This window comes from Sorex araneus, chromosome 7 (assembly GCF_027595985.1).
Source record: "Sorex araneus isolate mSorAra2 chromosome 7, mSorAra2.pri, whole genome shotgun sequence".
Classification (NCBI taxonomy): domain Eukaryota; kingdom Metazoa; phylum Chordata; class Mammalia; order Eulipotyphla; family Soricidae; genus Sorex; species Sorex araneus.
This window is the reverse complement of record NC_073308.1, coordinates 62,070,066-62,097,463: the sequence shown is the minus strand read 5'-3', so window position 1 is coordinate 62,097,463 and position 27,398 is coordinate 62,070,066. Positions and strand designations below refer to the sequence as shown.

Below are 27,398 nucleotides of genomic sequence, written 5' to 3'. Positions count from 1 at the left end.
TTCAGAGCACAGTAAAATTTTGAAATAATTTTAGTGATAAATGGCAAATCCACAAATGTTTGAAAATTAGGCAATACAATTTCAAGTAACCCATCAATAAAAGAGATAAATGACAGAAAAATGAGGAAGGAAAGAGATTAGATAAGTAAGTGGACAGACAGATTGATCGATAGAAAGTTGAATGACAGGATAAGACATGTTACTGAAAAATAAACTTGCAGTATATATATATATATATACATATATATATAATTCAGAAGGTATAAAACAAAAGCTTGATGGAGATAAGTAAGGATAGTATCTAGGTAAAGAGCATTACAAAAAAGAAATGGTGATTGAATTATTTCTGCATTAAAGAAAAGCAAGGCAGTCAGAATGGGGATAAGGAGGGAATTAGGGCCTCCTATGAAGTCAACGTATTTCATGGGTTATATAAGGTAGAATCTTACTGGTGATGTGAAGAGCTTTGTTAGTGAGCTGAATTAAAAATTGAGGAAGGATTCTGAGCCAATTAAAGACATGACTTAATATAGAGAATCATTCCAGCTAGAGTGTTGGAAAAGAATGACAGGGAGAAGCATCAAGGTATCTATAAAGATGCTACAGCAGTAATCCTAGGGAGATCAAGCTCAGACTTCGGTGTGCAAACTATAGATGGACAGAACCAGCTATAAACTGCACTCAGAACTAAAGGCAGAGCCAGTAATATCCTCGTATATTAGATGTGGTGGTGAGAAAAAGAGAAAGGACAAGTATTACAGAAATAATGGAAAGGATGTAACTGTCATTAGCAGAAATGGTAAAAAAATAATCTGAAATATTTTGAAATAATCTGAATATAAATCTGAAATAATCTGAAATCGATTTGAAATATAAAATCATGAGTTCTCTCTAATATGTGGAATCTACAGAGTTTATTTAACTTTCCAGTGGGGGTGTTCATTAGGAATATTCCTAAGAGGGCCTGAAGTTGGGAAAGAACTCTGAACAGAAATAGAAATTTAAGAGTGGTTGTCAATGCAGAATACTTAAATTCACAAAATGGAAAAGACAGTAAGTCTGAATTATAAAAATAAAGAGGGCTCTCCAGGCAGCTTTAAAAACAAAATGCCACTGACCAAGGAAGTAGAAGCAGAGATAAACAAATGGGACTAATTAAACTAAGAAGCTTCTGCACCTCAAAGGAAATGATGGCCAGAATATAAAGACAGCTGACAGACTGGGAAACATTGTTTGCCCACCATTCATTTTTCAATGATTCAATATCCAAGACATATAAAGCACTGGTAGAACTCTACAAGAAAACACCCAACTTTATAAAAAGAAATAGGGGGGGGAGAAGAGATGAGCAGGATAGTCTTCAAAGAAGAAATAGAAATGGCCATAAAGCATATGAAACCAATGTTCTATACCACTCATCATCAGGGTAATGCAAATCAAAACAACAATGAGATACCACCACACCACAGAGACTAGCACTCATCAATATACGACAACAGAAACAAGGGATTTTTTATTCACTGTTGGTAAGAATATCGGCTGGCCAGCCTTTTAAGAAGACAATATGGACATTCCTCAAAAACTTAGGAATTAAACTTCATGTAAGCCCAAATTTCCACTCTTGGGAATATTCCCCAAGGGACCAAAAGCACAAATCATAAAAAACCATCTATATTCCTATGCTTATTACAGCATTATATGCAATAGTCGAAATATAAAAACAACCCAAATGCCCCTGAACATATGACTGGATAAATAAACTATGATATATATACACATGGAATAATATGCAGTCATCAGAAAGACAAAGTCATGGACTTTTTCACAATGTGGATAGATCTGGGTGTATCATCTAGAGTGAAATCCGTCAGAAGGAAGTGAACAGACTCGGAATGATTTCTGTCATTTGTGGAATATAACAAAACCTCATAAAAGCAATATAAAATCCCCAATGACAATAGAAATGAAGAGATAAAACTACGCGGCTGTTTAAAAATGAAGTCATGAAATTTGATTATAAATGGATAGACGTGAAAAGTATCATGTTGAGTGAAATGAGTCAGAAGGAGAGGGATAAATATAGAATGATTGCATTCATTTGTGGTATATTAGAAATATATAGTAGAAGACTAATATCCAAGGCCAGGATAGGTTAATGGTTGAAATCTACCATAAGTGTGTGTGGAGAATTGAGGTAAAAGTAGGTAAAGGAATGTATATGACAACTTTTCAGTATCTGTATTGCAAAGCACAATGCCCAAAAAATGTGTGTGGTGTGTGTGAGAGGGGGGGGAAAGAGAGAGAGAGAGAGAGAGAGAGAGAGAGAGAGAGGGAGAGAGGGAGAGAGAAGTGCCTGCCATGAAGGCAGGCTGTGGGTGGAGGGGTGATGGAAGGAAACTGGGTAGAGGGGTGCTGGGAAATGTACACTGCTGGAAGGATGATGGGTTACACTCCTGGAAGGATGATGGGTGTTGGAACACGGTATGACTGAAACCTAATCATGAACAGCTTTGTAAGGGTCTATTTCACAGTGATTAAAAAAACTTTTGTGAAAAAAAGTAAATGAAGAGACAGAGAACTGGTTTTCGGTGGCACTGGGACAGAGGTGAAGGAGATAAGTTAGTGAAGGGAACATAAAGACAACAGGGGAGAGGAAAACTCCCAGCCACAGAGGCAGATGGGGGTGGGGGGAGAGAAACTGGGGACACTGGAGGAGGGTAGTGGGCACTGGTGAAGGGATTGGTGTTGGAACAGTATACACCTGAAACTCAATCATAGATATCTTTGTAACTTTTTAATTCATGGTAATTCAATAATAAAAAATAAGAAGAAGAGGGAAAGAACTGAGGCTTGTGGAATTGATGCTGAAAGTAAGGAAGAAGAGAAAGCATCAGTAACAGAGACTGATAAGGGATAACCAGAGCTTAGCACTGTAGCACTGTCATCCCATCGTTCATCGATTTGCTCGAGTGGGCACCAGTAACATCTCCATTGTTTGTTTTTGGCATATTGAATACACCATGGGTAGCTTGCCAGGCTCTGCCGTGTGGGCAGGATACTCTCTGTAGCTTGCTGGGCTCTCTGAGAGGGACTGAGGAATCGAACTCAGTACACGTGCAAGGCAAATGCCCTACCTGCTGTGATATTGCTCCAGTACAGAGTGTGGAGGACAAAATCAGAACAGTGAAAATGAATATCAAAAAGAGTGAGGCCAAACGGAGAAAATGATGCTGATAAGCCAAGAGGCTAATCGGCTCTAATAAAACTAAGGTCACTGCCTCCCTTAACATTGGACTTCAACTGAAGTGGGCAGCGATGGTGTGATAAAATCTTACAAAAGTGGATTTAAGGAAGTATAAAGGAGAAAAATTGAAGACAGTAACTATGGACAACTCTTTTATGACAGTTTGCTACAAAAGAAATGGTAACTAATGGGAAGAAATTTTTTAACACGGGAAAGTAATAGTATGTTTGCATGTATGATGTAAATAACTGGTAAAATAAAAGAAACATATAATTTGAAGAGAGATGAAGATGGCTAGAGTGGCATCAGTAAGAAGGTAAGATAAGGATGGATCTAGGCACCACCGAATAAGCCTTTAGTTAGATACATGGATTGATTGGTGCATGGATGTTAGCAAGAGGAAGTCATGGTAAGGAACTAAGACCCAGGTATTTCCTTTAGAGAATGAAGCATGAACTTATTTGAGTTAGAATAGGAAAAACAAATTCAGAATCAATCTTATTTTCCTTACTGAGGTTCCTCAAAGTGGCAGGAGACAAATAGTTTCTCTATTATGAGTGAAGATTTATATGGGTGAAATTTAATTAACTTATAGGTAAAATGACTTTATCTTGAAGGCATAAAGTGATCGAAACATTATTAAGACTCAAATGACAAGCAAATGAAATTGACCTGTGTGAAATTCATGGTGGCCTCTATCAAGTGAGCTTAAAGGCACAACAAATCTGAGACTCCTGAAACATTATAGGAGTTTGTTAGTACATTCTTCATAATTGAGAAATAATAAATTATTGTCTTGAAAACCCTCCACATACAGACATCAAGTTAAATGTAGAGTAGATAAGCTTCCAAAAATCGTGTAACAAATTAAATTTAGTCTAACCTGAACAGAAAAACATTTCAGTAATGTTTTCTTTAAGTCAGCTTTAAGAAACCATAAAAGGCAGAGACAGAGAAAGGAAACTGAGATGGAAAAATAGACCCAGGGATCCACCTCAGATCAATGGCATAAGGTCTTATTGCTCCCTAATTCTATTCCTACTAGTAAAATAACATTCATCTTTAATATTTAGAGCAATTTATAACTTACAAATATTTATACTATATTAAATTAAAATTAAGTTGAGACGGGTCTCATAAATAGAGGAAAGATTGACTGGTCTCTAGGAAGACTATATCATATGTATATTATATATTATATCACAATTGATATGTTATATATACAAATAAATATATATCTTGTGTATACTATACACTATGTAGTCTACTGTACTATGTGGTATACATACTGTAATATATGTTCTCTCTACTATGTGCATAAGACTATATTTTCTAGTATATACTATTATTATAGGGCTGGAGTGATAGCACAGTGGGTAGGGTGTTTGCCTTGCACACAGTCAACTGGGTTTCATTCCTCCACCCCTCTTGGAGTGTCGGGCAAGCTACCGAGAGTATCCTGCCCTCACAGCAAAACCTGGCAAGCTACACGTGGCATATTCGATATGCCAAAAACGGTAACAAGAAGTCTCACAATGGAGACATTACTGGTGCTCACTTGAGCAAATCGATGAACAGGACGACAGTGCTATGGTGCTACTACTATATAATACACATCCCATTAATACTGTTTTTATTATCTTTATTTTTATTGATCATTTACCAAAAACAAGAATTTTAGGGAGGGGCTGGAGCAATAGTACAGTAGGTAGAGCACTTGCCTTGCATGTTACCCATATTCAATCCCTGGAACCCCATAAGTTCCCCCAAGTACGGCCAATGGTAATTTCTGTGTACAGGGCCAGGAGTAATCCCTGAGCAGTACCAGATATGGCCAAAAAGCAGCAAGTAAAACAAAGATTTTCAAGGAAAACTAAACAGCAAGATTGTTCACCCATCAAAAAAAAAAAAAAACTAGTTGTGTGTGTGTGTGTGTGTGTGTGTGTAAAATGTGGCTGTGTTAATATAATGAAAACAAATTATCTGAGTGCTCTTCCTACCATCTTATTTGGCAAACAAATTGATTATGTTGACTCAAGGAGTTTTCAGATGACCTTCTTTTAAGTTGTTTTTTTGTTTTTGTTTTTGTTTTTTCTTGTCTCAGCTACACCCAAGCCAGAGATGTCTTTTAGGCATTTTCTTACGAATTTCTTCAGGGTCTGTTAAAAAAAAGTTGAGATGCTCAAGGGTAAGGGAGACTGTGAAGAAGAAATTTCTCTTAGGGTCAGGGAGCAAAAGCAGGGGCTAAGGTACTTGCTTGCATATGGTTGAACCTGGTTTGATCCCGAGTGTCACATGTGGTCTCCTGGACACCACCGGGAGTGATTCCCGTGCACAGAGGCAGGAGTAAGCCAACAGCACCAAAAAGAAGTTTTTCTGCATACACACAATTAAATGCTAAGAATCTGTGAGAGAAGATAAAATCGTGTACTTCGCTACAATATGGATGAAACTGGAGAGTATCTCATTACAAAAGTAAGGCAGTGGGAAAAGAACCAGATGATCTCACTCATTTGTGGTATGCAGAGAAACAAAGTAATAGAATAGATATTTTCTCACTATGACAAAAATTTAGACTTGGATTACCAAACTGAGATTGCCTAGCAGTTGGGGTAGGGGGAGGGGTGAGGGGTTAACAGGAGGACTATAAATTATAGAAGGATAATTATGAAGAGTATCAGGTACTGTGGTGTTGGCAGTTATGTACAGTAACTTCACTTATAAATGCTGACACTTTGAAACCATGTTCCCTAACTTAGAAGTATAAACAATTAATTTTTAAAACAGATCTTAAAAAAATGCAATGTTTGGATAAATAGGTTTTCAAAGGAAAAATTCAAGTCAAGTGGATTGCACTGCAGAATAAAAAATTATTCCAAGATTTTTCAAAAAGTAACTTGAATTCCAGATCTTAGAAACAATAATTCCACTTCACGCTCTATAAAAAATATAGACAAGTGCAGTTACAGAAAAAATGTTACAACAGGAATAGAAAAGATAACAATAATTCATGTGAGTCAATTCATGTTATGATCAAGTCATATGACCTGATTAACTTAAGTACTAGGGAAAAATATAACAATGACATCATTAAAACATCCTAAATGACATGGACTGTGGCAATGTCATCCCATTGTTCATCGATATGCTGGAGCGGGCACCAGTAACATCTCCATTGTGAGACTTGTTACTATTTTTGGCATATCAAATACGCCATGGGGAGCTTGCCAGGCTCTTCCATGAAGGCGGGATACTCTTGGTAGTTTGCCATGCTCTCTGAGAGGGATGAAGGAATCGAACCTGGGTCGGCTTCGTGCAAGGCAAACGCCCTACCTGCTGTGCTATCGCTCCAGTCCATGCCATGGACTATTGAGGGTAAAACATCGACAGAGTTAGATGACATGGGACTTGACTCTACTGCTTTGCCTAAGTTGCGACATTTTGGGTGTGTCATCTAAATTAAAAATAAATTGATTATCCTAAGAATAAACTCTTACTATTTGGGGATATTTGCTAGTGTCGGACATTGTTCTAAAGGCCTGACTCCTCAATGCTCATTTGATCTCCCTCACAGCTGTGAGATAGAGACACTCATATTTTTTTCCATTTAACCAAAACAGCCCAGGGAATTAGGCAAAGGGACACAAATCACACCAATCTTAAATAGCAGAGCCATGTTGATAATCCACGCAGTAATCTCTGCTTTGTATTCCTTTCTTCAACAAGGTGTTCTGAAGACTTCAGGAAAAGTCAGCATGGCAGACGCATACACACCACGCAAGGGACTAAGTGCCTGGGTTTGTCACAGGGCAACCGAATGGAGAATATTAGTGAAATGAAGACAGTGTTCCTGTAGGCCACTGTGCAACGGACACCATGTGAAGAAAGGAGACATAATCAGGGAAACCAGGAGGGGACAGAAGCTTGATATCAAATAGTTTGCACATTTGCTATAGAAAAATGACTGCTTCAGAAAGAACAATATTAAAAAATACCAACATTAAATAAATGGCAAACATTAACATGAGCATACAGACAAGATGGCTGCTTTGAGAACAGAGTTCACTACCCACCTTCCAACCTTCCTACGTTGTGTCTTCAATAAAGCTTTTAGTTGACCCATCACAATGGTTCTTGTTTAGTTGCTCCTTCCATAGCAGTTAACCTAATCTTCCTGGTTCCAACTTGGCCAGCCAAGCAGGAGTCGAGCCTATTGTAATGAGTTGACCTCAGAGTGGGCAAACTTGTAGGTGTGTACCTAGGTAAATAGCACTCTCTTTGTCATGGGACTGTCTTTTCTCTTTCCTCACCTAATGTCAGCTGTCTCTTATGCCACTCTGGATGGGCTGGGGAAGTCTACCAACCATGTATGTAACTATGACCACTTCTGTGTCTGTAAAAGGGAAAAGTGACCGTGGGATGCATGCCCACAATAACCCACTTCCACACACGTGGCAGACTTTAGGCAACTGATTACTTTCTAGGAGTAGGAATAGTGGCAGACTTAATCTCCTTGAGAGAACTCTGGAAGCTTGAAGTCCAGTTTAAAGTATATCATGTTTCTATCAGGTTCGGTTAGTGATCAAACACAATGAACTGAATCACTACTGGATGTGGGAAATAGTCCTGCTAAGAACGGGCCCCCGGAATTTGATGGTCTCTTGGGTAAAGCAAGTTTAGTAAGAAACATTTAATATGTAAATGTGCATCTGAGCTGAAAATGTGAGTTCAAGCAGGAAATGTCCTTCTAGGAAGAGATGAGACAGATGGATGGGGGTTACAACGCAGACAGCACCACAAGGGAAGTCCTGCCATGAAGAGCAGAGCACTCTTTATATCCATGCGATTGTTTGTCTACCCGACAGTCCCTTGGCCCTTTGCTCTATGTAATAGTTCACAATGAATAATATACCTGATGGGAAGGAGGGGAAAACAAGAGGCTATTCTTAATAAAAGCCAAGGCTGCCCTTTGTTCAGGGCTGTTGAGACTAGATTGCTACCTAGACACCCAGAGTCTGTCCCACTCTCTGCAACCAGCCCTGCAGGGCAGAGCTGAATGAACTGATTTGGTTCCATAGCTTTTGTTGTTTTTTCGGGTTTTTTTTTTTTGGTAGGGGCTACACCCAATGATGTTCAGGGCTTACTTCCGGCTCTGAGCTCAGGGATCACTCCTGGCAGGATCAGGAACCATAGGGGGTTGAATCCAGGTCAGCTATATGCAAGACCAGCACTCTACCTAGTGTACTATCATTCTGACTCTGGTTCTGCGGTATTTTGCTAATGACTCCTAATAACTGGAGAGCACAGAATTGTATGAGTTAGCAATTTAGAAGGAGCAATTAGAGTTCACATACCCACCCAATGATCCACCATGCCTTTGGCAAAGACAGGTTGGGTGTGTCTTATTCACGTGCCATGGTTTTTTCTTGTGATATGTTATGTGCAATGAGCTATGCCCTCTGAAGATGTTTTGACTGAGACTCTAAATGGAACTTTTGAAACTCCCCAATATATTTTAATATAAATTTTATTTCAGGTCCAGGAGAACATAAATTATGAAGAGTTGTTAATAGAATTTTTTCTGATATATTATTGCCATAGTAACAAACTTCACGCTACTGTTTTTAAGGATGGCTCTTAAAATATAAACTACAGACTGCCTTAAAAAGTGTAAAGACAAAGGGGACAACTTTTTCTGTAAGTATCGAAAAAAGACAGATATGCGCTAAAAGAAATCTGTAATTTGTAATGTCTTCTGAAGTAAAGGAGTTCTAGAAAATATAGAGGAAGTGGAGTAGAGGACCAAGAAAATTCTCAATAAGAGAAAAAAATAACAGCAAACACTTTATCTCAAAATATAATATCCATCTCAGTTGAGAATAACTGTGTAACACTTCAATCATGGGTGGTCTTTCCTAAGAGACACTGAGAAGAAAGCCTTTACATGGTAACAAAAGACAATGTAAAAAGTTGTAATTTAAAATATTCTCAGTAAAACTGTAGATGAAACAAATTTCAGTGATTTGTAAAACAATGTTCCAAGATTTTACCCAGCTAAAAGACTTCGATGATCTAGCCCTCTTTAAATACATCTGGAACGGAGATCTAATTAGATGTTCTATTTAGAGTCTGTGCTCTTGAAAGAGGCTTTTATCAACATCAAATGGGCATAGTAACATAATTCAGCAAGCAAGCAAGTAATGGAATGGAATTAAACAAAAGAAAACATACACCCACAAAGGTGAACTTAGCGTTGGAGGGTTTCAAATGCATTTTTTGAAGTTTTGAATTAAACATAAAATGTCCAGCATAGTCTTCCCAGCAAGCACATTAATTGCTGGAAATCAGAATACCACTTTCAGTGTATTCTGATTCTTTATTTTGTTACTTAATAATATGCTTAAAAAGCAACACATTGTGAGCTTGGGAGCTGTTAGTCATTTATTTACCATGGTGGGTTAATCTCATTCAGTGAGGTATAGAAACTCAATAATGAGTGCTACAGTATATAAGCTAATTGCTAGGATAAAACCAAATGAATAATTACTTAACTCCAGAATGAGGCCTGAGGGAATTTTTCTTTAATAAAGGTTTAATTCACCAGTGATAATGAATGCAATCTCACATACTACTGAATAACACCATTAGCATAATGGCTGCAATACAAAAACTATAATTAGAACTAAACAGAAATGTTAATTACAACCACCAAGGTACTGAATGAAACTCTGTTGTTGAAGAAATTGACCTGCTTTGCTGTCATGCTTTAGGGGCTAAGGATCTCTCTGTAATTAAATATACATATATAAATATATAAAAAATACCTATATACACATATAAACATAGAATAAAGTTATTAACATTCTATTAGAATATTCTTAAGTACAATAATAATTATATATATTAATAATTTTTGACAATAAATTGTCTAGAATTTTTAATATAAATTAAACATAAATATGATTAAAACTTTTATACCTTGATTAAATACAAACATGAGCATTTAGTTTAAAAAAATCCAATATTAAAGAGGATAGACCTCTCCAATTTTGGACTTCACTGACATTAGCTTTGTGAAGACTAGAAAAGCAGTTGCTAAAAATAAACAGAATAAAAACATATGAAATACTACTATAGTAAGTTGAGAAAATATGGTGCATAATTAATTTAAAAAGTCATAATCATTCTAATAGGACACAGCTAGCATTCTTAAAATCATTTGAATTTCAACATCACATCCATAAATATATATAATGATTAACTATACACAGGTATTTCTATTATATATACAGACATGTATCAACAAACAAACATAAAACATGCTGATAAATATTTTAAAACAAACTGTCACATACTATATTAAAACAAAAACTATAATAAAACAATTACATAGATATTTTCAATGAGACTTTGTAGTTATTTCAAAAACAAAACCATGAGCCTTAAATATGATTTAGTCCAGATTTTTATGGGGGCTGAGGAGGTGGGTCACATTCAGCTATGCTCTGAGCTTATTCCTAGCTTTGTATATAGAGATTATTCCTGGAAGGTTTAGGGGATCATATTGGGCGCCGGTGATAGAAGCCAGGTAGTCCATATGCAGTGTAAGTTGATTACCCATTGTACTATCCAGCCTTTATTCCACATTTAATAATATATCTTCATAATAAAATAACTCATACTTTTAAGACAAAAAATCAGTAGAAAATACAAATATAACAATAACATGAGTCAAATACATTAGAGTGGCAAATTCTGTCTCTAGCTGTATTTTATCCTTTTACTCCATATTTCAATTTCAATGAAAAAAACAATTTTTCTATCGATCCATTCATTTTATTTTCCAATGTTCCACATAATTTTGTAGGTCTTAAAAGTGCAGCAGGGGCTAGAGTGATAGCACAGCGGGTAGTGCCTTGCAGCCAACCCGGGTTCAATTCCCAGCATCCCATATGGTCCCCCTAGCACCACCACCAGGACTAATTCCTGAGTGCATGAGCCAAGTGTAACCCCTGTTCATTGCCGGGTGTGACCCAAAAAGAAAAAAAAAGGCACAGCAATTCCAGTAATGCATCTGAAAGATCCTCTTTTTGCACTGCTAGTCAACACATGATAGCTTTATTCTTAATTTTTAATTTATTTTTATTAAATAAACACCATGATTTATAAAGTTGTTTGTAATAGAGTTGTTTGTATCAGGGATTCAGGGTTCCAACACGTCTCACCAGTTTGACCTTCTTTTCAACGTCCCTAGTTTCCTTCCCACCCCTAAAGCATATAACAAATTTATTTCATATTGCTTTCTCCAACAAAACAAAAGAATGGCAACTAGAATTTGCCATTTTTTGCCAAATATTATTGGCAACACGTTATATCCTCATCTATAATGAAATATTACCTGATCTATCTATTAATTATTACTTATCTATTTCTGCAACTTTGTTGATTGGTCGGTCACCTCTAATAGATTACTAACCTTGGTACCCAACCTGACAGGAAACAGAGGAAGCATTAACTCAGACAGACATTTTTCTCTGTAGCATGAGAAAGGCAACCATCAATGTAGGATAATATTGGTTTGTCCTTTCTTCCTTGCCACAGGGAGCTTAGGTTTATTGGGTTACTCCTATCACGGTGCTCCCATTTTTCTGTGTTTATTTGTAACTTCTTTCTTTGTGCTCTGTTAACTTGTAAATATTGTTTTTCTCTTCTCCTTGAGTCCTTTGCATAGTTAATTCAGTGCAATGTCCTTTTTGTATGGACACAAGAAAACAGTAAATGCTATGCTTTTTGTAATGTGGGAGTTAATTGACTCTGAGTGATATTTATCTCCTGGACATCTGTTCTCTCAACCTAAGCCTAAGTTTCCCTTACTTCCTAGCAACCCCCAAAGCAGGGTCCTGACCAATGAGGGACTAGATGGACCCAGGTCAAGTAGTGAGCTATGTGCTACCCTGAAATGAGCCTGGCCAAAGTGCCATAATGCTTAGCTATAAATTAAGAGCTTCGTCATGGACAAATGCTGTCATGATCCAAAAAGTAATAACTAGATTAGGACCCTGCTAGTGTTAGGAATGATTAATCCGGCCTGAGCACTGTAGTCTTAGTCTGTGGCAAGATATTCCCAGAAGAGCTGCCCTAACAAGCCTCAATGTATCTCTTACTGTATCCATACAAAAATAACTCATATTAAGAAGTAGAATTAAGATGTCAATTAAGATGTTAACTAAGTTATTGGACTAAGGGGAAGAGGGACACCCCTAGGTGGTGTTTCTGCCCTTGAGTTTGATGGGCAGTCAGGAAGAGCTTTCTTATGTTGATTTTGCTACCAGACTGGTATGGCATCTACCCCCAGTGCTGGGGAGTTGGACAGAGGAGAGAATTGGGGGAGAGGAGAGAGCAAGTAGGGCAGCAAGATGGAGTGCGGGGGGACGAGCGGGAGAGACAGGAGGAGACGGGAATGAGGGACAGTGTGAGGCTAGGATGGGGGGCTCAGAGAGACTGAAACAGGCGCATGGGGAGGATGGAATACAGGGCAACTGATCAACCAACCGTCGTCTTGGCCCTCGTTTCCTCTTCTGTCTGCCCCCATGGCACAGGTCACCCCAGCTGGGTGAGAGGCCTGGGACCACCCAACCCGGGCGGCAAGGGGCCGCCTCAGAGAGTAAGCAACCATCCTCTTATGCTAACACAATATCCGAGTAGAACTGATGACAAGTTTGTATCTATGAGATATGCCTGAAGTTTATGGAATATCGCAAACATATTTCCACTTAAATGGGATCTTTGATTTTGAACTCAAGGTTTATGTTGAAAATCCCAATAGGTCACTGTGACACCTAAAAAGAACTTTGACCAAAGGAATTTTGTCTTGTATCAGAAAAAGTCGTTCTCTGGCACATATTGTAGTATGCAGAGTTACACGATGTAGTATGCAGAGAGAGGCAAAATGCAACTATCTAGCAAATTAGATGTCGTTTCATTCTGGCACCTACAGGATGCGCCATCACTCTTTTCCCTAGACTAGTACTTATCTAGTGAGCCTCACTGACCCACTGCCCTACAAACTTGCCCGTTAGTTTGCATGTGTTCATTTTATTCTCTGCACCTCAGTTAATGTCACTGTTAGCTCTAACATCCAGGTAGGAAATTCATTTTATTTCTTTTTCTGTATAGTACACCCACAAATGATCGACATCATTTAATTTTCAAATGATCGACATCATTTAATTTTTCTCAATATTTTTCTTGTCATCCCCAACTGTCTCATTTATTACTTATTTCAAAAGGGTGGTACAGAAAATATTTCTCCCAGAATGAAAAATTAAACAAATTTTAATGTACCCCATGTAAAAACAAGTCTTTTTAGACCTATTTCAAGCCAATACTGGGAGTTTCAAAATAATACTTTCATCTGGGAGGGCATAATGTTACCATTCTGAAAAATATGTCACAATGCAAAGTTGTACCTATAGAATGAATACTATTGGTCCCTTTAAGCAGGAGAGAAATGCCTGTCATCATACACCAAGTTCTACAAACATACATGATGAAATTGCTTCTACAATAGGGTGATGAGGAAACTCATGTTCCTCAAATCAGCAATCCTCTGATTTGTTTGTCCTTCTAAAGGAAGCTAAGGGGGAGGACCCTGATGGCTCCCAGCAATCGATACTCTTACGGGGTGTTCCCTTCAGTTACAAAAATGTATGCACAGTTGGAGAAAGATTCACCCTGCTATGCACCTTGAATCATTCTGCAAACACACAGAAAAATTAATTATTTGAAATGCTACTGCTTTTGCTAGCACCATCCTTCCAAGAAACAAAACAGGTGGGTGCAGGTAGTCAGTAAGACTATTGAGAAAAAACTTGGAAAAGACACAGAACTCTATTTTCTACTGACAGTTAGCTGGAATATAAAGTCCTGAAAAGGAGGCTAACAGGCAAACACAAATCATCTATTTTGTTGTATAAAAACTAGTGACTATGGCTCAAGCCTGTGCGTCTATCCATATACAATACTTTTCCTTTTTTTAAATATTTTTTGCCTTTGTTACTTCATAATATATATTTAAAAGCTCCTGTCCAAACAGAGCCTGATACTACACCCACAATAATATTCAGCCTCCTCTGTATTTTTAATTAACTCAGGCCCAGCAGTGGTTTTTAACAGTTGAAATTTTGTGTGAGTTCCAGTATGCACACTGCTGAGACATAAATGCAAGGTAATCACTCTAATAAGCAGATATAAACATTTACAATAATTGCAACAAGTCTCTGCAACAAATAACGGGATATAAAGAAGCATAAGCAGCAACAAGCCAGGAAATAACTCTAAATACAAGGCACAGGTTTGAATGTCACTTAAAGCCTTGATCTTTTGTTGCCTTTAGTAAATTCAATACCCCAAAGTCACTAATGAGCTTGTACTTTGAATGCCAAAAATGAGAACCCTGATTAGGAAACAAAAACAAAAACCAAGACTTCAATTTTCATGTTTGTGCCAAAGACACCAGCAGAGAACTTGTATGACTGCATCATTTCCATAACATAAAGGAACTATAACGCGTCGCTCAGTCCAGAACCCAACAGGGCAAGCCTTTAGCACTCTATCCACAAAGAACAATAGAAACTAAGGTGGGGAGAAGCTGAATGGGTGTGAGGAACTGTGTCAATGCCAATGACCAAAACTGGATTTGGAGAAGCAGGCAAGAAGGAAGCCAGGGAAATTGAATTCACAGGAAGCACAATGAAGGCATGAGAGGGTTTTAAGTAAGATATTATCATGATGTTACTGAAGTCTCCTAAAAGTTATGATGAACATAGGCATGCATATGTCTTTGTGAATTAAGGCTTTGTGGGTTGCGGGTAGATGCCAAGAAGTGAAATCACAGTTATCTGGGAGCTTGACACCTACTTCGAGGAATCTCCACTGCTTCTCCTAGACTCTGAACCAGTCAACGTTCCCATCAAGAGTGAATCGGAGTTTCCGTTCGCCAAATCCTCACTGACACTGGTTGTTTCCAGTCTTTCTGATATGTCTTTCTCTCATTTATGAGACATTATATCTCTTTGTGGCTTTCACTTGCATTACTCTGATTAAGAGAGGTGAAGTTGTTTTGATTTGCATTTCTCTCCTAAGGGGAGTTCCTCCAAGGGAAACCCCAGAGAGGGCCTGAGATGGCAATGGAAGTCTCTTAAGACTAACAACTGGACATTCATGGAACTTCTTGGTACAGGAATGTTGGCAAAAGCAGTCCTTTAGTTCTCTCGCCACAAAAGAAAGTCAGATATTAGAGAGAAAATATAATATTTCCCCGGAAGTTTACTAAGGTAAAAATAAGTTGAAATTTTATTTATTTTTGTTTTGAATTGGATTTAAAAAGATATAGTTTAGATAAGACGGTTAGATGACTACCACAGCATTTTTTTTGTGAAGCAAAAGAGTTTCATTTAAAGAAATTTACTTCTTTTAAAATGTCAGGGGAGAGGTAAAGGGAAATGTGAGCAGGATTTAAGAGAGGGGAAGGTGAGAGATTGAAAAAGAGAGGAGAGAGAGAGAGAGAGAGAGAGAGAGAAAGAGAGAGAGAGAGAGAGAAACACAACTTCTCCAGAATAGAAAAAGCAAAAAAGCAGAGATTCTTTGGGAGAAGTTTACATACAATTTCTAAGTATATGGTATTTACATACAAAGATACTGCACTTGACCATATGAAAATGCCCACAACACCCTGCCACTGTCTTTTACCATCTCTAGATCAGTCTTCATCATGCCCAGTCCTCACACCCCAATTGCCACCGACTATTACTCCCCCAACATCCTCTACTTGGAAGCTGCTTTTGTAATCCAGGGTCAAGGCCAAGGCTTTGCCATTATTCAATATCACAGTTTGTTATCTCTCTGCATCCCACAGATGAGTGAAATTATACAGTACTTGTTCTCTCTCTGATTCATTTTACTCAGTATGATACCTTCGCATCCAATCCACATTGCTGCAAAGTGCATGGTTTCATCTCTTACAAATACATAGATTCCTCTTGTGCAGATAAACCACAACTTCTTTACCTATTTATCTATTAGACACTTGGATTGCTCTCATATCCTGGCTATTGGACTACCAGCACTGCAATAATTATAGATGTGCACATATCTTTTTGAAATAATGTGTTTGCGTTTGGGATAAAGGCATAAAGGAGGATCCTGGGTCATTTGAAAGTTTTTATCTAACATGTTTGAGAAATCTTCACCCATCTTTCTGTAGAGGCTAGAAGCAGAAGTCATTAGACTATTAGAATATGAAGAACTCCCATGGTAGCCAACACTCATTTCCCAGTAGTTTTGGTATGAGCCGTTCTTACAGGCTTAAGTTGATATCTCATTGTTGTTACGATTTGTGTTTTCTTTATAAGTGAATCTGAAAGTTTTTTTAATATATGTGTTGGCCATTCATTTGTCTTCTTCAAAGAAGGGTCTGCTCATCTCCTCTCCCCACTTTTAAAGAGGGTTGTGTTGTGGTACTTTTTTGCTGTTGAACTTTGAGGCTTTTTTTTTAGTATCTTGGATATTATCCCTTTTCCTGAATAATGGTATGCAAATATTTTTCCCATTCAGCATGGTGTCTTTTCATTTTAGTTCAAGTTTCTTTTCCCATACAACAAGATTTAACTTTGCTATAGTCCCATTTGTTTATTTTCGCTTTCGTTGTCTCTCCTTTCTCTGGAGTCAAGACATTGAATCTATCTATTAGGAATGTCTTGGAGAGTTTTCCCATATTTCTTCTATGTGTTTTATGGACTCTGATTTAATTTTGAGATATTGAGTGCAAATTGAATCGATTTGTATTAATGCTGTGATATACGGTTCCATTTCTTTCTTTTTTTTCTTTTTCTTTATACACGAGACTACCCAGTTGTCATGGTACCATTTATTGAAGAGACATTCCTTGCTTCATTTCATGCACCTAGCTCCTTTTTCATGGATTAACTGATCATAAATCTGAGAGCTTATCTCTGGTTTCTCAGTTCTGCCCCATTGTTCTGAAAGTCTATCTTTATTATAGTACCACATAATTTTGTGATTTCCCCTTTAGAGTATAACTAACTAAATGCCAGGAAGAGTAATATCTCCAATATTCTTTTTTTCTTAGAATTGATTTGGTTATTCAGTAGGTTTTAGGAGTCCATACAAATTTTACTAGAGTTTGGACCCTGAGCCTGCCAGGAGTGATACTTAAGTGCAGAGCCCTGAGCACAAGTGGGTATAGCCCAATAATTACCATAACAAAAATACATCTAAAACTATAACTCATAAATTAAAAAATAGAAGAGGACACAAAGAAATGAAAATAAACCATGCTCATGGATTTGAATAATTAACATGTACATTAAATTACCATCTTACTAAAGCATTGTATAGATTCGACCCCCATCAAAATTCCAATGGCATTCTTCCAGGACTCTTTATTTTTAAATACTTGCCAATGTTTAAAAATCTATTTATTTTACCATTTGCCAGTTTGAATATTATAATGTATAATTTTTCCTCTTAATTTCCTGTTTTGGTTGACAAGATTGTATGCTACCTCCATGGGATGCTGATTTTTTTTCATTGATCACCAAACTGATATAATGACCCAAAATTGGACATGACAGATGAAGTAAAGCTCTATATTCTAGTCATCACCAAACACATTTTTGACAATCTTCCTAAAATAAATATAGAAGTAGCAAATTATCTCATTCTCCTTCCAGGCTCCACCCGATTATTACTAACACTTTTAAATAGGATATTACTTTTTAAGTAGAACATCTGTAGCGGTGAGTCGGGGTCTGTTTCTGTCTGTCTGGGAGTGAAAGGGATGAGGTATATGAAAGGAAAAAAGCTGAAGTTCTTTATAGGAATAGTGATCTATTTGTTTTAAAGCACTGGATTCTTAAAAATATATGAGGATAGGAAATATATGGATCTGCCTGGAAATGTGAAAACTCAAACGGGAGGTGTATCTTTTGTGAAGGTCATAAATGAAGAAACATATAGACATTCTCCCACAAAGTTCCAGCAGTGCAATAACTGGTATTTACCAGTATAACAGGGTATTTAGAGAACAGCTTTTAAAGTAATAGTAGGCCAAAAATAAAATTTTAAAAATGATTTATGGCTGAAGACATTGCACATCAGGTAAGGCACTTGTCTTACAGGGGCCAAACAAGATTCAATCCCTGGTAACACATATGATCCCCAGTGCATGGAAACTCCTGAGCACAGAGCCATTATTAGTAAGTCCTGAGAACAACCTGATATGGCCAGAAATTAAAAACAAATGTACATTATCTATTTATTCAAGGAAAAGGGAATTTATTTCTTCCAAAGTTCTCAAAATATAAAATATCTAATTTTTGAAGAATAAAGATAAGAAAATATTATGCATAAAAATAAAATATTAAATGCAAGTACCTATCTACATATCAGATAGTATTTAGTTTAAATACCCACCTGTGCCTATATCTGCTACTTTTTCTAGAAATTAGAAAGTACAATCACTACTGTATTTTTAGCTCCTTTAATTTTCTTAGTAAAACAATATTTTTCATCTAAATGTTACAAAAAAATGTAATTTGCCTTAGTAAAGAGAATGCAAAAATAGTACCTAATTTGCAAAGATACCAAACCTATATTTATTGGTTAATCAAATATATTGCAAAACTGGAAAGACACTGCAATATTTAAAATCTAGCTGATTATCCTTTGGAGGCAGATGAATAAAAATTTCCCCTCAGCAAAGGGAAAACTGCTACCAAAGTTATTTTTATGAAAATGATTCTTATTTATCATCTAAGTAAGAGCTGAAAAACCCATATGCATGAAATGAACACTCTTAAAGACATGATTGTTTAAAACCCAAACTTTGTGGTATAGTAACATGACGCCATAATTTACAAGCAAATGTCTATTCTTCAGAATCCTTTTGATTTCTCCTTGGGATACCCGAATAGCGTTCTCAACCTGTTTGTGTAGGGCCCAGGTCTCTGAGGCATATGTTATATGTTATATGCTATATGTTATATAACATATGTTATATGCTCTGAGGCAGGAAGAACAGTGGAGTCAAAAAGATGTGCCCAGAGCTGGAGCTTCTTTGTCCTCTTAACCACTTCTTTGACGCTCTTGAAGGCGTTCCACGCTGTTTTCTTCCTTCTGCGCAGTTCTGGCACCAAGTCAATCCTCATGTTGAGTTCTCGACCCAGGTACACATAGCTGCTGCATTCGGAGATGTTCCTTCAATTGACAGCAAATGGAACATCAGGGACTAGTTCATTTATCATGAACATTGTTTTGCTGAGACTCAGCTGCAGTCCGACCTTTCCACATTCTCAGTCGAAGTCGGCCAGCATTTGGGCCACTTGGAAGTGATCATTGACGTAAAGAGAGGGGGTTCGCAGGTTGATACCAGTTCACCAAAACTCTTCAGTGCCACCCTCAAGAACATCATATGATGACTGGAATGGGAAGGAATGGGAGTGAAGATAGACGTTGGCAAATATACCATGTCTGCTGTGCTGATGACATCGTTCTAATAACACCAAACATTAGCCAAGAGGCACAAATGCTGGCCAACTTTAACCCTGAGTGTGGAAAGATTGGACTGCAACTGAATCTCATGAAGACAATGTTCATGAAAAACGAACTAGTCCCTGACATTCCATTTGCTGTCAACTGAACGAACATCTCCGAATGCAGCAGCTATGTGTACCTGGTTCAAGAACTCAACCTGAGGAATGACTTGGTGCCAGAACTGTGCAGGAGGAAGAGAGCAGTGTGGAACACCTTCAAGAGCGTCGAAGAAGCAGTTAAGATGAAGAAGAACCTCTGACTCTGGGCACATCTTTTCGACTCCACCGTTCTTCCTGCACTAACATATGCCTCAGAGACCTGGGCCCTATGAAATCAGGACAAGAACACTATTCGGGTATCCCAAAGAGGAATAGAAAGAGCTATGCTGGGAATATCACATTTCACTCAAGTGAGAGAAGGAATCCGGAGTTCCAACCTCCATTGACAATCAAGAATCAGGGATGCTGTCTCATTTGCCAAGAAATCAAAAATCAGATAGGCTGAACACGTAATGTGATTCAGAGATGACCACTGGACTAGAGCTGTTACCGACTTGATTCCACAGCACATCAAAAGAACGTGTGGCCAGCCATGTACAATATGGTCAGATTTCTTCATCAAAACCTAAATGAATGGTTTGAGGCTCTTCGTGTTCCTGGAGCGAGCAGATACTACTGGGCTACAATAGCACGTGACAGGGACGAATGGAGACCTTACTTGGCACCCGCTGGAGCAAATCGAAGATCAACAAGATGACAAGTGATACAAAGTACTAAATAACTTGCAAGGTTAAATTAGGGATTTTTTTGTTTGTTTGTTTGTTTGTTTGTTTTTATTGGGCCACAACCAGCTCGCTCAAATCTCACTCCAGGCACTGCACTCAGGAATCACTCAAAAGAATTTATTCTCTGGCAGTAATTGAAGCCGGATTGACTATGTAAAACAGGAATCTTACCCACTAAACTAATCTCTTTAGCTAAGTCAGTAACTTTTAGATAATAAAGATCATTTGCGTTGATCTAAGAATTGAAAATTCTCTTCTTATACTTAATTGAAATTTAAGATAATTGAGAAGAAATTAAAAGTACTCTTAATTGTATGAAAAGTTAAAAGACTCAGAAACCTTGACTTAGAATATTTCCATAGATGAATACCCACTATTGTAAATCAACTTCCGATAGGTCCCAAACGAACTCATAAAACAACAAAAGGATGATGAGGTGCCTTGTCCATTTTGTTTCAGTGATGTGTTCCAGAAACCACTGAAATATTTACATCACTCTCAAGAGAAAATTATGGAGCAGGATTATAAGGAGATGTCTTTCATATGTTTTAAGAGGTAAAGAGTAGACATCAAAGGAGTCAACATAAGGTTATTAGGACAATTAAAATCAAGTCAATATTACTTTCTAACATTTTTTCTTCACTAGAATAGAATGGCCAAGACATGCATGGCTCTGATTTCATTACAAGATTCAACTGAACATTTGGTACTACGGAACATGTGCAGAACTATATGTTAAGAATGGTGTCAAATTCAACTCAGAGGGCTGGTCTTTTCTAGGACACCTGATTCTTTTTCACTAGCAATACTGTTGGCCAACAACTTGAAAGAAATCATGAGAGCCAGAATTATCCAGTTTAGGGAGACAAAAGCTGTTTGGACTGATATAGCATGAAATGCTTAAATGCTCTTTCATTTGAATTTCTTCTGTCTGCCACTTTCCATGACCTCCCTGATTTGTCCAACAGAAAGGATTCTATGTTTTCATCACCCTGTTTGACTTACAATTACATCCTTTAGAATGCCTTCAAAAGGAGATGCATAATTAATTTCCCCATATCTGAATGACTGAGCTCATCACATTGCATTGTTAACAGATTTGTATGTTTGTACACTACCTTAAATAAAGAATATTCTCCTTTTTCTTTCTTTTTATTCTTTTCTTTTTTTCTTTTTTTTATTGAATCACCATGTGGAAAGTTACAAAGATTTCAGGCTTAAGTCTCAGTTACATAATGCTCGAACACCCATCCCATCACCAGTGCACATATTCCACCACCAAGAACCACAGTAAACCTCTCCCCCACCCCCTCTAGCCCCCCCCTACCCCACCTGTGTAGCTGACAAATTTCACTTTATTTTCTCTTTACTTTGATTACATTCAAACAAAAAACTCACTATTATTGTTTGGAGTTTCCCCCCGCCAGAGTCAGGCCTGTTGGAAAGGAAGCATTTGATAATTTGTTTTCCATTGCTGAGATAGTCTCCTTTAAACTCATCTTGGTATTTTACCAAACAAAAATGTTTAGGGTTCAATAAAAAAAATGTGTCTCATCCCAGTTTTTCAGGATCTTAAGAATCCCTTGGAATCGAGGGCCAGTAAGATAGTACAGTAGGTAAGGTGCTTGCTTGCATGTGGCTGACTTGTGTTAAATCCCCAGCACCACACATGAACCCATTGTCCTCCAGGAATGATCCCTGAGCACAGGGCCAGAAGTAATCCTGCTCAAAATCATCTTCATCATCATCATCAACAACAGCATCATCATCATCATCATCATCATCATCATCATCACCATCACCATCACCATCACCATCATCATCTTTTAGAATAAATTTAAAAATAGATCAGAGTAGTCTGGATTATGGGAAAGAAATTTCTTTGTAATTAAAAAAATTGTTATCTATATAAGACTCAAGACTCCTGCTTCGGGACTGGAGCAATAGCACAGTGGGTTAGGCATTTACCTTGCATGCAGCCAACCCAGATTCGATTCCCAGCATCCCATATGGTCCCCAAGCAAAGCCAAGAGTGCATGATCCAGGAGTAACCCCTGTGCATCACCAGGTATGACCCAAAAAGCAAAAAAATAAAATAAAATAACAGGGGCTGAAGTGATATCACAGAGAGTAGGGCATTTGGCTTGCACATGGCCGACCCGGGTTCAATCCCATATTGTCCCCTGAGCACCACCAGGAGTAATTCCTGAGTGCATGAGCCAGAAGTAACCCCTGTGCATTGCCGGGTGTGACCCAAAAAGAAAAAAAATACTCCTGCTTCCTATTTACCCAAATATGCATGGTATCACTGTAGCACTTTCATCCTGTTGTTCATCAACTTGCTCCAGCGGGCACCAGTAACATCTCCATTGTGAGACTTGTTGTTACTGTTTTTGGCATATCGAGTACACCCTGGGTAGCTTGCCAGGCTCTGATGTGGGGACGAGATACTCTTGGTAGATTGTTGGGCTCTCTGAGAGGGACAGAGGAATCGAACCTGGGTCGGCTACGTACAAGGCAAACGCCCTACCGCTGTGCTATCGCTCCAGCCCAACATCCATGGTATTTAATAAAATAAAGAAGAATACACTAAATAGCGAAACGGAGGCAACAATATTACAATATTTTTAGTACACTGTTTAAAAATACTGGAGATAGGATCATAATGAAGATAAGAAATGAGAAATAGTTTCAAAATTGCTGAAAAAGTTCAGAGTTACCAGTGGGAGAAACACCAGGCAAAACCCTTTTAATGTCATCTAACTTTGAAGAGAAGATATCATATTCAAGACTAGTGCATGTTCTACATGAAACAACAATTTAGACTTGGTGACCATGAGGATTATTCTCATTTTAAAATACCTATAATTTTTAAAAAGATCACCTAATTTTTAAAAAAATATTCTATCAAATTGTGAAAAAAAATCATTTGAAACTGTGGCAAAAGAATTATTAGCTGTAAAGCATAAAATTTTCTTTTTTTTTTTTTTGCTTTTTGGGTCACACCTGGCGATGCACAGGGGTTACTCCTGGCCAATGCACTCAGGAATCACTCCTGGCAGTGCTCAGGGGACCATATGGGATGCTGGGAATCAAACCCGGGTCGACCGCGTGCAAGGCAATGCCCTACCCGCGGTGCTATCGCTCCAGCCCCCAGAAGCATAAAAAATATTTAAAACTTTAGAAAAATAATCAAACCAATTAGAAAAATTAGCAACTTCCCAAAAGCACCATTAATAAAATAAGAATTTGAAATGGCCTTTAAGGTTATGAGAAAAGATTCACTCCAATTAGCAATTACATAATACCATATAAAGCAATAATTTAAAATCATTTCAAATCCATCTGATTAAAAATAAATTCAAAGTTTGATAGTAAACCCACCCTGCCCCCAAAAGGCCAGAATGAGGAAAAATGGATATTCTCACATACAACTGATATTACAGTTTTTCTTACGAAGCATTTGGCAACATGAATCAAAAGTCTATCAAATATTTATACTAATGATGCATTTAACTCCACATTAAAATCCAATGAAATCTATGCATAATAAAATATAAGCGATATGAAAGAAAACAATATATTCAAGAAAAATTTAGTAATTAATAATAATGTGCCAGATACATTTTTTTTGTCTTTTGGGGTCACATCCTGCAATGGTCAGGGGTTACTCCTGACTCTGCACTCAGGAATTACTCCTGGTGGTGCTGAGGGGAGCCTATGGGATGCCAGGCATCGAACACCCATCAGCCGCATGCAAGGTAAATGCCCTAGAGACTGTATATCACTCTGGCTCCCCATATACTTTTATCCATGAAAGTTTGCAGCGTTAATCATGCCAGGTCAGGTTAACAATTTTACGGATTTTATAATCTATTTGAAAAGCATTGAAAAGCAATAGACACATCATTGAGATTATTAATATGTTACCTAAGAGGTAAACAGTAAATAAAATATAAATCCCTGAAATCCTAGAATTAATGACTAAGGCACCATTTTAGAATGATCTCTCTTTTGGAGAGAAGCAGAGAGATTACTGCAATATAAATAATAGGGAAAGAAGAAATAATCATTTGAAAGGTCACATGGTGGGGTGGAAGTGATAATACAGTGGGTATGTCACTTGCCTTGCACACAGCCAACCAGGCTTAGATCCCAGAATCCCATCTGCTCCCTGAGCACACCAAGAGTGATTCCTGAATCACTCGGGAATAACTCCTGAGCACCACCTCGTGTGGCCCCCAAAACAAACAAAGGTCACAAAAGTAGTGATAAAAGTAGTTACTGCTGCCCACTTTTAACCCATGAATGACAATGTATACAGATCACATTTGGACAAAATCCTCTGGCTAATTAATATAGGAAGTACAAGAGACCCAGATGTTTCTGATTAAAGGTAGAGGATTAAAACAATAGTTTACCAAAAAAAAAATGTAAACAAGAAACTGACCACTGATGCAAACAATTCTAAAACATCAAGACGTAAAATGTCATCATGATCATTCTTTGTGCAAGGAGGAAGACAAGCTGGCTGGATAGTACAGGGATTAAGGTGTTTCCCTTGCACACAATGTGTCCCAACTCACGTTACCACAGCATCACCGATGATGCCATGAATATTGTTAGGAGTGATTCTTGAACACAGAACCAGGACTGAAAAACAAGCATGACCAAATAAAAGAAAGACAGGACAAACAAAAATATTTCCAGAAAAGCAGCCAAGAGATGCACCCAGTTGCTGCCTTCAACTTCTCAGCAGTTTTTCAGACGTGCTCAGAGCCCTGGAAGACAATGTCCGCTATAAAGGAGAGAGAATCTGAAGCTATGATTAAGGTTGACGAGGCCTCTTACAAAATATTATATCTATTATGAATGGGAAATAAAGGTGAAGGAGTCCAATCCACCCAAGAGACCCCCTTTGCCCCTTCAGTCTCTTGCTTGTTTGGTTCTGAGCATCACTTTAATATCTTAGGAGGACAAATCAGAAGACACATGGAACAAAACAAAAGCTGGAGATGACAAGACTGAAGACAAGAAAACTGCTAAATTGGAGGGGAAATACAAAAAAGATATTGCTTCCAGCCAATGATGAGGTAAAAAGCAGAGTTCTTCATTATTAAATAAACTAGAGGATTCAAGAAAGAAAGGTAGAAGGCAAAAATAAAGAGAAGAGTGGGAAGATGATCATGATTCATTAGTTAAAACACATTTTCTTCTGGACTGTATGCAAGTGATTTCCCCTGAACACAACTCTCTTCTTCTAAAGAAAAAGACTGAAATTGAAGGCCATGTAAGATTTGTTTTTCTGTTCTTCTTTTTTTGAGGGTGGGAGATATAGTTAATTCACTTATTCACTAGGAAATGTGTCTTTAGATAGCTCTGTCCTGGCAATATTTTAAATAGCCATGAAACTTGTTTGTTACATTACAGAGACTGTGAATCACATAGAAATTTAAAGCAGGTCCTGATTGGTGCTCAACACAAATTAATTATAAATAGAGATGGTATTTTATTCATCTTCAGTTGTCTCTGAAGCTTACATGAAATAATGGTTGTTCAGTTAACTGAATACTACTCTGTAATTACAAAAAAAGGAAAAGAATTACAGCTGCTCTTTTGATATTCTGAAAATTTCTAAGTAAATATAATTTTAATTAAATTAGAATCAGACAGCAACCCAAGATCAAATCAAGAAGAAGTAGGAAACCTCAACAGACTAATTACAAATATGGAAATTGAAACAGTAATTAAAATTTTCCCCAAGAACAAACATCTGGGTTTAGCCAGATTTACCAGTGGGTTCTACCAAATTTTCAAAAAATAATTAGTGTCTATCCTCCTTGAGATATTTAAAAATATTAAAGAAACAGTAATCTTTCCTACTAGCTTCTATGAAGCCCATATTAACAGAACATCAACATCAAAGATATCTCTAAGAGAATAAGAGACTCATATTTCTGGAGCTGGAGAGATAGCACAGCGGGTAGGGCGTTTGCCTTGCATGCGGCCGACCTGGGTTCTAATCCCAGCATCCCATATGGTCCCCTGAGCACCACCAGGGGTAATTCCTGAGTGAAGAGCCAGGAGTAACCCCTGTGCATCGCCGGGTGTAACCCAAAATAAACCAAAAGAAAAAAGAGACTCATATTTCTAATGAACTTTGATACAGAGATATTCAATAGCTCAGTCATCAAAGATAAGATACATGTCAAGTTTTTTTCACAGACATACTTCATGTGATATCTGGTACTGTCAAGTACTAAACCACTATGCTTCCGTTGTGCCTGTGTTTTCCTGTGAAAGACTGCATCCTGCACTGCAGTATACATTACTGAATTTCAATCGAGCAATGATAGTGATATATTTTCTTTCCTGTGCTTTCTGAGGGCTTAGTATTATATATAATGTATATCCAATAAATAATTCTTAAGAATATAATGGTATTCACTAGATAGCCAACAAAAACATGTTTATTGTTCTTATACTCATTCATCCTATTTATTAATTCACTAAACCAATATTCATTTTATACTTGGAGCCAGAGACCTATTAAATAAGAGACAGGTTCTCCTAAAAAAAAGTTGTAAATCTCCATATACTAAAATCCAGGAACTTTATACTAAAAGCCTAGGAACCTTGAATCTTTAATAATTCATAAGCATATAGTTAGGTTACTTTTCCATATATCACTAAGTGTCTGAAGAAAAAGGGACTGGAAGAATGACACAGTGGGCAAAGCATGTTTGCTTTGCATCA

The 27,398-nt window shown here is 37.5% G+C and overlaps 1 protein-coding gene across 1 annotated transcript in view; it reads right to left on the bottom strand.

Annotated features, from left to right (window-relative positions):
• IQCM (IQ motif containing M) overlaps positions 1-27,398 on the bottom strand; it is a 544,597-nt gene that overhangs the window by 109,475 nt on the left and 407,724 nt on the right. The window contains exon 16 of the mRNA XM_055144242.1: positions 15,985-15,997. Within this exon, the coding sequence (XP_055000217.1) occupies positions 15,985-15,997 (13 nt within the window). The remainder of the gene's footprint in view (positions 1-15,984; positions 15,998-27,398) is intronic.